Source organism: Anopheles darlingi, chromosome 2 (assembly GCF_943734745.1).
Source record: "Anopheles darlingi chromosome 2, idAnoDarlMG_H_01, whole genome shotgun sequence".
In the NCBI taxonomy this organism is placed as follows: Eukaryota; Metazoa; Arthropoda; class Insecta; order Diptera; family Culicidae; genus Anopheles; species Anopheles darlingi.
In genome coordinates, this window is record NC_064874.1 from 65,457,266 (window position 1) to 65,468,556 (window position 11,291).

Here is an 11,291-nt window from a genome sequence, read left to right on the forward strand (position 1 = left end):
CCTTGGGGTCCTAGAATACGGGCGAGTCTTATCACACTTCTAGAATTCTAGACTAGATTCTAGTGAATGATGAATAAAAATGAACACAAACGTATGGGGATGTGTTCATCATTCACTAGAATCTAGCCAAAATTCTAGATGTGTGGACGCATGGTCATAAACAGGGCCTTTTTGTGGGCCGCCATATTGAATTTGTTTATGACATCCGTGTAGCTGTCTACGTTCCTAAACCAGGCAACTTGAGTTTGTTAATACGAAAAAATCCGGGAAAAGTTCTATGATTTTATTACACATTCACACAATCTAGAACAAAACCACTAGAGGGAACTTGTAAACTTGATTATTCGTACTTCACAAAGCGAAAACAGCATTCTCGATGTAAACAAAAACCGGCTTCTTAACTGTCAACATTTTTCATCCTTTTTCTAAAGCCGCGAGACGGTTTGTTCTAGTAGACTCCACCTTTGTAGTTTAGCCTGATTGGACCACGTACTCCGCTAAAATCCACGTATTTTTTGACTAAGTTTGTGATTAAGTTTCATGGAAGTTTAGACTAAAAACCGCTTATTCTCGCTGTGGTGTGTTGAACTCTTTAAACAATGAAGCAGTTTAACCTCTTCTCCACCCTCCTTGTAAGCGCGGTCGTTTTGTTGCTCGCGGATGTGGCACTAGCCGGCCGGGATTTCTACAAAATTCTAGGCCTCCGGAAGACGGCCAGCAAGAACGAGGTGAAAAAAGCGTACAGGTAAGCATTGATAATCCCTCGCCCTGACAAAACGTTTTGAGCTAACCCGATGCATACGATGGTCTCTGCTTTGGTTTCGATAGAAAACTGGCCAAAGAGCTACACCCGGACAAAAACAAAGACGATCCGGATGCGTCCCAAAAATTCCAGGATCTTGGTGCCGCCTACGAAGTGCTATCGGACGATGATAAGCGCAAGCTGTACGATCGGTGCGGTGAGGAATGCGTGAAGAAGGAGGGCATGATGGACAACTCGGATCCGTTTGCGCAGTTTTTCGGTGCAGACTTTGGGTTCGGATTCGGTGGCCAGGAGCAGCGTGAAACGCCACGCGGAGCTAACATCGTGATGGATCTACACGTCACGCTAGAAGAACTGTACAGCGGAAATTTTGTTGAGATTACACGGAACAAACCGGTGATGAAGCCGGCCTCCGGAACGCGCAAGTGTAATTGTCGCCAGGAGATGGTGACGCGGAACTTGGGCCCCGGTCGGTTCCAGATGATGCAGCAAACCGTGTGTGACGAGTGTCCCAACGTAAAACTGGTGAATGAGGAACGTACAATTGAAATTGAGATCGAACCGGGAATGGAAGATGGACAGGAAACGCGCTTCTCCGGCGAGGGCGAACCGCACATGGATGGCGATCCGGGCGATTTGATTCTAAAGATTAAGACGGTGCCACACCAGAAGTTCGAGCGACGGGGTGACGATCTGTACACGAATATCACGATCAGCCTGCAGGATGCGCTCATCGGCTTCACGATCGATATTGTGCATCTTGACGGTCACAAGGTGACGGTGACGAGGGAAAAGATCACCTGGCCGGGTGCCCGAATTCGCAAGAACGGCGAGGGTATGCCAAACTACGAGAACAACAATCTTCACGGAACGCTGTACATCACGTTCGATGTGGAGTTTCCAAAGACGCAGCTCAGCGATACGGAAAAGGAAGGTGAGTTATTGATCAATCAGAACCCAGCAAGCCAGGCGTATCATTTCCAGTTTGCGAACCTAATCTTGCCATCTTTCCATCTATTCCAGACATAAAAAATCTGCTCAACCAACCCTCCAACAATCGAGTGTACAACGGTCTGCGATACTCGTAACTATGCTACAACCCGCATACGGCATACGGGCACACAGCGTGGCCACAGGGAAAACTAATTAAGAGCCATGAGACTACCGCCGGCCAGGCTCAGAAATAGCTTGATCTACTCTTAGGAAATCAACAAATTTAGTGTATGAACCTAGCGAGGGACACCGGACTCCCCGGTAGATTTCTTTCTTTAGGGCGTCTGCGAGGGCAGTATAATCGTCTAACCAATTTGATCGTGTCGGGACCGTTTTTGCGTTCCGGTAGCAAGCGGGTGCTAGCATATTTATTACTCCAATTGCGTTGTCCCTTCCTGAACCGATTCTTACGGCTTCTGTTCCCTACGTCAGGCACAATGCGCCCCATACCTTTTCTCCTTCTCCGATGCCGATTTTGTAAATAATGCGTTAGTTCGAAACTAAGCGAAAGTAATGATTACGAAATCCAATAAAGTCAAATGAACAAATGAGTTTGTTTCAGTAGCATCAGCTTTGTTTTGTAGAATAGGAATTCACTTAATACCACATCAAATACATTATCCGCGCAAAACGGAGTCCGTCGCATGGTATTTCTTTTGTACAAACCCCAGTGTACAATCGATTAGAAGTTTATCGTTTGTTTTCACCTTGCCACCGATTACACTTTACGCGTGCTGAAGGGCCTTTTGAAATATTCAAAGCAAATGGCCCAAATGGAGGTCGACATTGCGCATGCAAATAAGTATCCTGCAGTGTTATTCCATCCAGAAACACGCTCTCCCTTGGCGAAGCTTACAATGTCACGTTTGCACAGGCCGCGGCCTGGCATGGTTCCGGGCGTGAGCAGGAAATCAATTACGCTACCTATTTATACGCAACGAGCAATTGTGCCTAACGGAATAAAGGCGCAGAATGAATCGTCCGGAAATAACATGACAATTGTCGTCCCCTTTCTATTCGCTCCCGGAACCGGAGCCATCCTTTTTCTGCGATGAAAAGCGTCGAGCCTTCCTCTCGTCCATAGTGGTGATTCTCAAGGATGTACTCACACTCCCTTCCTCTTCCAGCTGAAGCAGCTGGACATCTTCTTCGTTATTTCTTTTCCATCTGCTGGCCTAGTTGTTTTGAAAACAAAACGTTATCGTCGCTCCCTCCCCCCTTCCTTCTGGCTACATCCCTATGACCCATCCCATGGTTGTATCATCATTGGTCGTGAGCGCGTTATCCGTCACGAGAAGCGGATTCGCGAGAAGTGCATGTTGCCATGACGATATCGTGCGCTCTCCCGCTCTCGAGAGCATGCGGATGCTGGAAGAGCGATGTCGTGTGAGCGATAAAAAGCCCCAGCTCACGCGGAAGCTCGGCGCAGAATCCACGATGTTCCGGTGTTCCGGCACCAAACGCGGCGGGGTTGACTCGGCGAGTGGGTTGCTTGTTGACAATGTCGGACATGACCAGGCGCGGATGGGATAGAGTGAGACAACGTTCTGCAACTGCCGCAGAGGTACAGATGTTGTTGTTGCTGGAGATGCGAGGCGATCGGTGGCACCCTTCACTCTCGCTTTCCATTCTCATATATAAAAGAAGCCCCCACAAGCCAGTGCGGTGGAGGCGCAAGGTACGACCACGCTGGTTCGTGCTTGTTCGACGATAAAAATCTCCCGATCCGCGGCTCGGTCAGGCTCTCTGGCACTGGCAGTGGTTGTCTCGTATCTCCGGGAATTTAGTCATTGCAGAAGCATCCTCACCGCTGCGCTAGTCCACACCGAGGCGGCGGACACTTTTTGGATGGCCTGGTCCTGGCTTAGTTTTCCCAATAGTTTTTCGTTCCGATCGTGAACGAGAGTGAAGGTTGCTGTGCAGTTCCGTGATAAGAGGCATACCTTTCGAGTGTTGTTCCGAGAGAAGTGCCGATAAAACCGAGCTAACCCCTAGTGATGCTGTGACCATGAAGCTGCAACATTAATCTAGCGCTAATGGGGTGTGCTGTGTCCTCTGCTGGCGCTTTTATCGCGCCACCCGTGTCGTCGACCGATGTCAGTGCTCCTGTGGTGTACGTTCCAGGCGAAAGGCGCTGAACTGGAAACCAATTGCAAACGAACGAACGAACGGGATGAAATGAGTAACAGTCAACTGGAGTTGGTGTTCAGTTTACACAGTTGGGGCCTCGGGGCAGATTAGGTGGTTAGGGCGGTCCCAGATGTAATCCAGATGAAGGCCTGGACTGCCTGGTGTCATACGGATGATTTGCGACGAATACTCGACAGTCAAGTGCGCGCATCCAGTCAGATCCTGTTTGGTGCAGTACAGTGACTTCCTCTACCGTGACGAATAACTGCTGTTTGGTGGAAAAAGGTCAGAAAAAGGTGAAAATTGAACGAATTTGATCGCCTCAAAAACACACGCCAAGAAGGGGGCGTCCTTCAGACGCAGTATCCGGATAAGTAGGAATCCCTTGTTGGAACGTGATATCATTGCATAAAAATCCAATCAGAAAGGTTATCCGAGATCAACGGAAAGGGGGTCACTGGTCGGGTCAGGCCTTTCGGCGCTAAGCACAGCACAGGTAGCATGAAATGCAATTTAAGCATGTTGAGGCGCCGAAAAAGGACTCCCTTTCGAATCGACTCGTATCGCTTCGCTACGGTATTGGACCACTTCAGTAATAGATTTGGTTCGATTCGTTGACCCTTCGGCCACGAGCCCGCTGTGCTATCCTTGGTTCTACGCTACTCGGTTTTGCTTCGCGGATATTTTATACTATATCGTTCGCCGGTGGTGCCGAACGGCTTATGCTTGAGTTTCAGCACCGCGGCACTTCGACGTCTTCCAGCTTACGGATGGCTGAGGCAACAAGAAGGTAAGCAGATAAGCTTTCCGTGGGTTCTCTACGCGGGGTTCGTTGATTCGGAAGCGAGGAAACGCATTCGCGAGAACGGGAGGAGACAGAAAATCAAATCCAAAGTGCAAACATCTGCCCCAGTGCCAGTTGATGGATCGTACGGTGGATGGGATTTATGGGTGTTTTCTCCATAGTGGCACAACGAGATAGCGGTTACCTTTACCAGGGAGACGGCCATCCCGGGAGTCAGGAGTGAGCACATAACTTCGTTAAGATCCTGGCATGATATCCTTTTTGGCGAAATGGAAATGCTATGTCGATGTAACGACGCTGTAACCCTTCCACCTATTGCTATAAATGTTTGCCCTACATGTAGCAATGATGGCCATTGCACGTATTATTTATATGCAGAACATGTAATATAATGTTATCACAACGAAGTACTAGCTACTAAACTACTAAACAAGTTTAATTCAATTCTAGTTCTGCTAATTGAGTTCTAATCGTTTACTGCAGCTGCTCCCGGCTCCTTTCGTCTAATCAGATATTGAATTCTGATGTTATATGTTGATTAGCGATAAATTCGTCTTTTGCAACTCAAAGTATAACGATTCATTGCTATTGGGCACCGCTAATTAACTATAAAATCGCAAAGTTTCACCACCTTTTCCCCATTATTTGCGGCAAACGTCAGCGCAGGAAGTTTTGCAAAATGGTTTCAGTCCTGTTTTACTTTTTGCCGAATAGAATAAAGTAATTCCAGCTTTTTCTTGGACTTTATTAGGAACAAATGCCATGCCAAATGTTCCTGGCATTTTCCGCCATCACAATGCAGTTCGCCTCGATCTGATTCCACATCACGTGCTCTTAATTTGCCCTTGTCCTTTGGATCATTTCATTTCAACAACACCAACATATTGGCGAAGGTTGGCAAACTTGAGCTGAAACTCAAGCCTGAGCCAATGGACACGCGAATTATCAACCTCTCCTCATCGGAGGTTGTGTGTTCGGATGAGAAGCCCTTGGGACCAGTCCATTCAATGTTTGGCCTCGGTTGTAGAAGCGGTCGTTGTTGATGCAGTTGAGAGTAGGGGGTTACCGTGTTGCACCTTATATGCACCACGTTATTGTGATGCGATGTTTTGGTTTCGCTATGGTTCTCGGCCGGTCAACAATACGTGACGAATCAGCCGTATCTCTGCACTGAACACAAGCCCTGATGTGTCGAGATGCCATTAATCTACCGGAAGGTGGCTTTTGGCCGTTCTCCGCCAAGGTTTGAACGATCGCGTTGTGGTTGACACATTTTTTGCAGCATAACACGTGCTGTACGGTGACCATGGGCCTTTTAGGAGGAGCTTTCGCATGACCATGCGCCCGTCAAAGGTTCATTATTTTCCCTCACCTGGTCCCTCTGATTTGTGGCTAGTTTGGGCACCACCGTGGGTTGATGATTGAATTTATAATTGCTTTTATTAATTAAGAAAGAATTCCATCATTCCGCCTGGCGGCTGTGGTGATGCCGTAGGGTGGCAATAAACGGATTTACGGTATGCCGTTGGCACCCACGTTTCATCTATTCTTCTTTTGCTCCGTGCCAATGTTCAACTTGTGCAGATGCCGTTGACCGTGCCGGTCTCGGTCGTCCCGGTCGTTATCCTTTTCGAGGAGAGAAAATGCCGAGCCAGGAGAAACAGGAAGAAAAGTCGTGGACAACAAAAAATGTTCTTGGCAAAAGTGAAGCACCTACTCCGAGAGAGCGGCCGTTCGCATACCACTCTACTATGGCCGACGAGGCTAGAGTTATGTTCGCCCAGGAAAGGAAAACAAATTGCACAAAAGCTAGCGTCGCGTTGGAGCAGATTATCACCGGAGGCAACGAACGGACGAGCGACCGAAAGCAGGAGTTGGGAACCGAAAACATCGGAAAATCGGAACACTGCTTGGAAGCGGTCCAAAAAGTTTACTGATTTATTTGTGCACCAAGAGAGGAGGAGAAGTAAAGCGACAGAGCCGAGAGCCGGGAAGAGCCGCTAGTCTAGGTCGAATGGGACGTGAGGGTTCTCGAGAAGTTCCAGCACATCTAGTTTCTAGCGAACTATCGAATGTTGGTCGCCACGATGGTTGACGCCTGAGGGTTTGGCAGGAGTAAGACCTCCCCATGACTCCCGCGTTCGATGCCAAATGAAGGCGCACGCGGTGGTGATGACCGAAAATAAAAATCATTTATTCGTCGATCTCGGTCATCATCATCGTCATCATCAGTCACTGGCACACGTGGTTGCAATAATGTGTATGCCATTATAATAATGGCTTTGGATGATGCTGATGTGAGCATAAGTTGGATTGGGTTTTGATGATGAAATTGGATGAAATCGTCGTCGCCTCCGTGCCGAGTAATTGTGATTATGAATTCCAATGCACCTGATGGCAATCGCTTGAGTGCATGTTGGGCTAAAAGCTTATACGCTACAACATAAAATGTTGTCTGGTGTGATCACATTAGAATGTTCGTTGAATGGACTGAATCCTGATCTCTAAGTTACCACCAACCTGCTATAGATAGCATAGTCGGTTTAGCGATAGTGATTGTGGTAGCAATGAGAATGCAAGGGCAAGGATAAAGAGATTGAGCGAAAGAAAGATTAGTACACTACGAGACAGATTAGAGGGTGAATGAATCTTTGAGCTGTACATAACAAGTTTTTTCTAAAAGAAAAAAATAGAATACGAAAGAATAGGGTAATTATTTCAATCTCTTGTTGCTGCCGGAAGACTCCTTAAGATCTTAAACGCTCTCTCGTTCCACAACGGATTTTGGAAGTCTAGTCCGCCATTAGTGATCAAATGGCATTAGGAGTAATGACTACATCTGCTGTTTTCAACAGGGTCCAATTCTGAATTCCACTTTTAACTGAGCACATATTGTTCTTAAACCGTGTCCAAACGATGACGAATGTTGGAGAATTTCTCGACGAGAACTTCGCAAACAAACGTCATCCCATACAAATCCGGCGAGAAGTTATCGCGATAACTGGAATGCACGTGTAGAGAGCGAGCAAGCGAGAACGAGCGAGAACTTCTTTTGGAGCTGTCAAATCGTATGTAAACAGTAGGGCGTGAAAGTTATCGCGATAACTTTTGCTCAAATTGAGCAAAAGTTATCGCGATAACTTTGTTGCTCGTCTGGACGGAGTTTTAGACTCAAGCTTGGTGTAGATAGGTCAGGTTGTTGCACCTACAACTCAATCTGAGTCCAAAATTCCAACAGAAATTAGAAAGAATAGATTCACAGTTCATTTACTGTTAAGACATAAAATATTCAAAATAGTTCTTCCAGTTCTTCATTACTAATTGTGGGAACTGCTCTCCGCCCTTACCAGCTTTCCTCATCATCATTTCAGAACATCGGCACACATGGCGCACGACTACAAGCCACTACTGGCCACCGATCGGCGAGTGACGGCGATACGGAAGAAGAAGCTGCGCTTCAAGATACTGTTACTCATGGGTACCGTTTCCGCCTGTCTGCTGTACGCAATCGAACGACCTTTCTGGTGGGATTATACCGCCCTGGAGACCCCTCTGTGGAACGAGGCGCTCGAGACACGTGACGACGAGCAGCACTTCAACTACAACAGCTCGTACTTTGTCAACACGATCGGTTGCAAGATGCCGAGTTTTCCGGTGTTGAACGAACAGATACAAAAGTTTGTCGAGGTACCAGAACCGATCGAGTGTACCCCGTTGTTGCTGGAATCGGACGAGCGGTGGCTGTGGTTCCGTTTGCCGGATGAAGATATCGAGCGGCATTATAACCTCACGAACGCCAGCCTCATCCAGTGCTGTGTGCAACCATTCGAACGGGTTACGGACGACGAGGAACGTCAGGTGGGCAACGAAAGCTGTTTCGCGTATCCGGAGCGGTTCCGCGTAACGGACCTCGAGTTTGTAGAGGTTCACTGCCAGCATCCAATGCTGAAGGACGGACCCTTCTATCGGGATTATTTCGCATTCGTACCCCGGAAACCGGCGGTCGAGGAGCGAGTTCGTGGCCACCGGCAACGTGAAGCATCCGAACCGCAGCTGAATGTGATGGTGCTTGGGTTGGATTCCGTCTCGAGATTGAATCTTCATCGGCAGATGAACGCCACCGTCGACTATCTGTTGAACACACTGAACGGTTGGTACTGCCGACCATGTGGCTCCATCGAGTTCCATTTAATGTTTCTGTCCTTTCTTCTACTTGCAGCGATAGAGATGTTCGGCTATAACAAGGTAGGGGACAATACGTTCCCCAACATGATACCGGGCTTGACCGGTCTGGATGTGGATGAGCTAAGTGCGGCCTGTCTGCCGAACACGAGCAGTACCTTCGATCTGTGCCAGTTCGTATGGAACAAGTTCCGTGATGTAGGCTATCGAACGGCATACGCCGAGGACACGTCAGCGCTGGGGACGTTCAATTACTGCAAGAAAGGCTTCCGGGTGCAACCCACCGATTACTATTTGCGGAGTTTCTACCGGCAGATGGAATCGAACGTCGGGTATAACAAAAAGCTGAACGCCAAGCTGTGCCTCGGCGGACGTACCCCAACGGTGGTGCTTCTGGATTACGCGAGAAAGCTGGTGCGAAGATTTGGCATCGGCGAGCCGCTGTTTTCGTTGCTGTGGGGTGTCGGCATGACACACGATTTCTTCAACAATCCTGCACTCGTTGATGCCGACTATCGGAGATTGCTGGAGTTTATGAGCGATGAGGCGGGGTACTTGAACCGAACGGTGCTTATTCTTATGAGCGATCATGGCATACGATGGGGTTCCTTCCGGAACACATACCAGGGAATGATGGAAGAGCGACAACCCTTCCTGACGTTCGTCCTTCCACCGTGGTTCCAATCACGCTATCCGACGGCATACCGCAATCTACGCCAGAACCGTCTTCGGTTAACGACGCATTTCGATCTGTACGAAACGCTCAAGGACATTGTGAGTCCAAGTCCGGGCTTAGAAACGGACTCGATTAGAGAGCGTGCGGTCGAGCTGATCGAGAGTAAACCAACTCCACGGGGCATCAGTTTGTTTCTGCCCATACCGGTGACTCGAACGTGTGAGGATGCCGGTATTGCCGCGCACTGGTGCACGTGTCACGATCACAAGACGTTGGCCAAAAATGAGCCGCAGGTCGTACAGGCGGCACGGTTCGCGTTGGATCGGGTAAACCATCTGCTGCTGGAGTATCCCCAGTGCAGTGTGCTGCATCTGAATTCGATCGAGGACGCGAGTGTCGGCATGTCGCCGGAAAACATTACGGCCAAACACAAGTTCAGCGACATCAGCGTACGGTTCGTGACGAAACCGGGCGAGGGTGAGTTTGAGGCCACCGTTCGTATCGATTCCAACAACAACAGCTTCCTAACGGGCACGGTCAGCCGGACGAACCTCTACGGCAAGCAGAGCTACTGCGTCGATGACTATCGGCTAAAGCTGTACTGTTTCTGTGGACTATAGCATCAGCGGTCTCGGGTGAAAGGGGAAGCCAGTATATTGAAAACACCACCACGGTACACGCCGGGTCGTCGCGTGTCCCGTGCGGATGATCGAAAATCAAAAATCCAACGTCGCGGTTCCAATGGAAACAGGAGATAGTAAGCGAGATACGAGTAGTTTATCGGTCCCATCGCAAAGGTAGTTTGTGGGGTGGGCTACAGACAACGCGGCGAGCTGGAGCGAGGTGTAGAGCTTTCGTCAACGGAAGGACACCTTGCTTCGCTTTGTCCTTCGTTTGCCACGTGCTTCCGTTTTATCCGTAACCAGACGGGAAAATATCAATAAACACATTATTTTATACAAAACATGAGCAGTCGCCCCTTCGATAAGCGTTCTTCGTTCTTTCTTGTCCGCCACATGGTAAAAAAAGGCTAAAGAAGGGTGTAAAAACGATTTTTTAAAAATTCGTGTCGGTTTTGCTGAATGGGCACATCTTCTTCTTCTTTGCTCATGTTTTTGTTGTTCTTCTTTGTTGTTTTGGTTTGCGGTTTAAGGTTAGGAACTCGCCGTTCAAAAATCTCTGTAAAAATTGAGAAATTCTTAATCATTTTTAAACTATTTCCTGTGCGATAAGACCAATCTGCACTTTCTCCGACGTTTCCGTTGAAAAAGAGGGTTGCGAAGGCTCAGCAGGTAATGAAAAGGCGGTAGCGAAAAATCCTGATTTTGTACGATGAAGATCACAAAACACAAGAAAACTCGTAAGTATATGAGTTTCTACATCAACAATTTTGGATTCCGCGAACCCCTGCTCTGCCTGATCGATGGAAGCTTCTGCCATGCGGCCTACAAGGTAACATCGAAAAGGATGCACGTACCCTTTTGCTTGCACACTCACTTTCCCGTTTCCGTGTTCCCGTTCTTACAGATCCGGTTACAAATCGAAGAACAGCTGAAGAAGTACTTCCAGTGTGAGGTGAAACCGATAGTGACGGCTTGTATTATTACGGAGACCGATAATCTAGGGGCCGGCTTCGTCGGCACCAGTCAGCTGTTGAAGCGCTTTCTGGTACATCGGTGTGGCCACGAGAAGCACCCCATCGACGGGTCCTCGTGCATTAAGGCCATCACGCAAACGTGTCG

General features: G+C 48.3%; 3 protein-coding genes across 5 annotated transcripts in view; all 3 read left to right on the forward strand.

Moving 5' to 3' along the window:
- Positions 1-481: 481 nt before the first annotated feature.
- LOC125952567 (dnaJ homolog shv) lies at positions 482-2,329 on the forward strand. The gene is made up of 3 exons (XM_049682113.1): positions 482-745; positions 829-1,697; positions 1,787-2,329. Exons 1-3 carry the CDS (start codon positions 600-602, stop codon positions 1,849-1,851), a joined length of 1,080 nt encoding a protein of 359 aa, XP_049538070.1. The 5' UTR covers positions 482-599; the 3' UTR covers positions 1,852-2,329.
- Positions 2,330-3,408: 1,079 nt separating this feature from the next.
- Positions 3,409-10,475, forward strand: LOC125952559 (uncharacterized). 3 transcript variants are annotated; one of them, XM_049682096.1, is made up of 3 exons: positions 3,409-4,676; positions 8,042-8,841; positions 8,911-10,475. In XM_049682096.1, exons 1-3 carry the CDS (start codon positions 4,609-4,611, stop codon positions 10,167-10,169), a joined length of 2,127 nt encoding a protein of 708 aa, XP_049538053.1. In that variant the 5' UTR covers positions 3,409-4,608; the 3' UTR covers positions 10,170-10,475. The 3 variants fall into 3 exon arrangements, with proteins under 3 accessions (XP_049538053.1, XP_049538055.1, XP_049538054.1); XM_049682098.1 differs by having other exon boundaries at positions 3,409-4,182; XM_049682097.1 differs by having other exon boundaries at positions 3,409-4,171.
- Positions 10,476-10,718: 243 nt separating this feature from the next.
- Positions 10,719-11,291, forward strand: part of LOC125952571 (rRNA-processing protein UTP23 homolog) — a 1,073-nt gene continuing 500 nt past the window's right edge. The window contains exons 1-2 of the mRNA XM_049682117.1: positions 10,719-11,001; positions 11,077-11,291. The exon at positions 11,077-11,291 is cut by the window's right edge and continues 500 nt beyond it. Coding sequence (XP_049538074.1) covers positions 10,882-11,001; positions 11,077-11,291 — 335 coding nt within the window. The 5' untranslated portion in view covers positions 10,719-10,881. The remainder of the gene's footprint in view (positions 11,002-11,076) is intronic.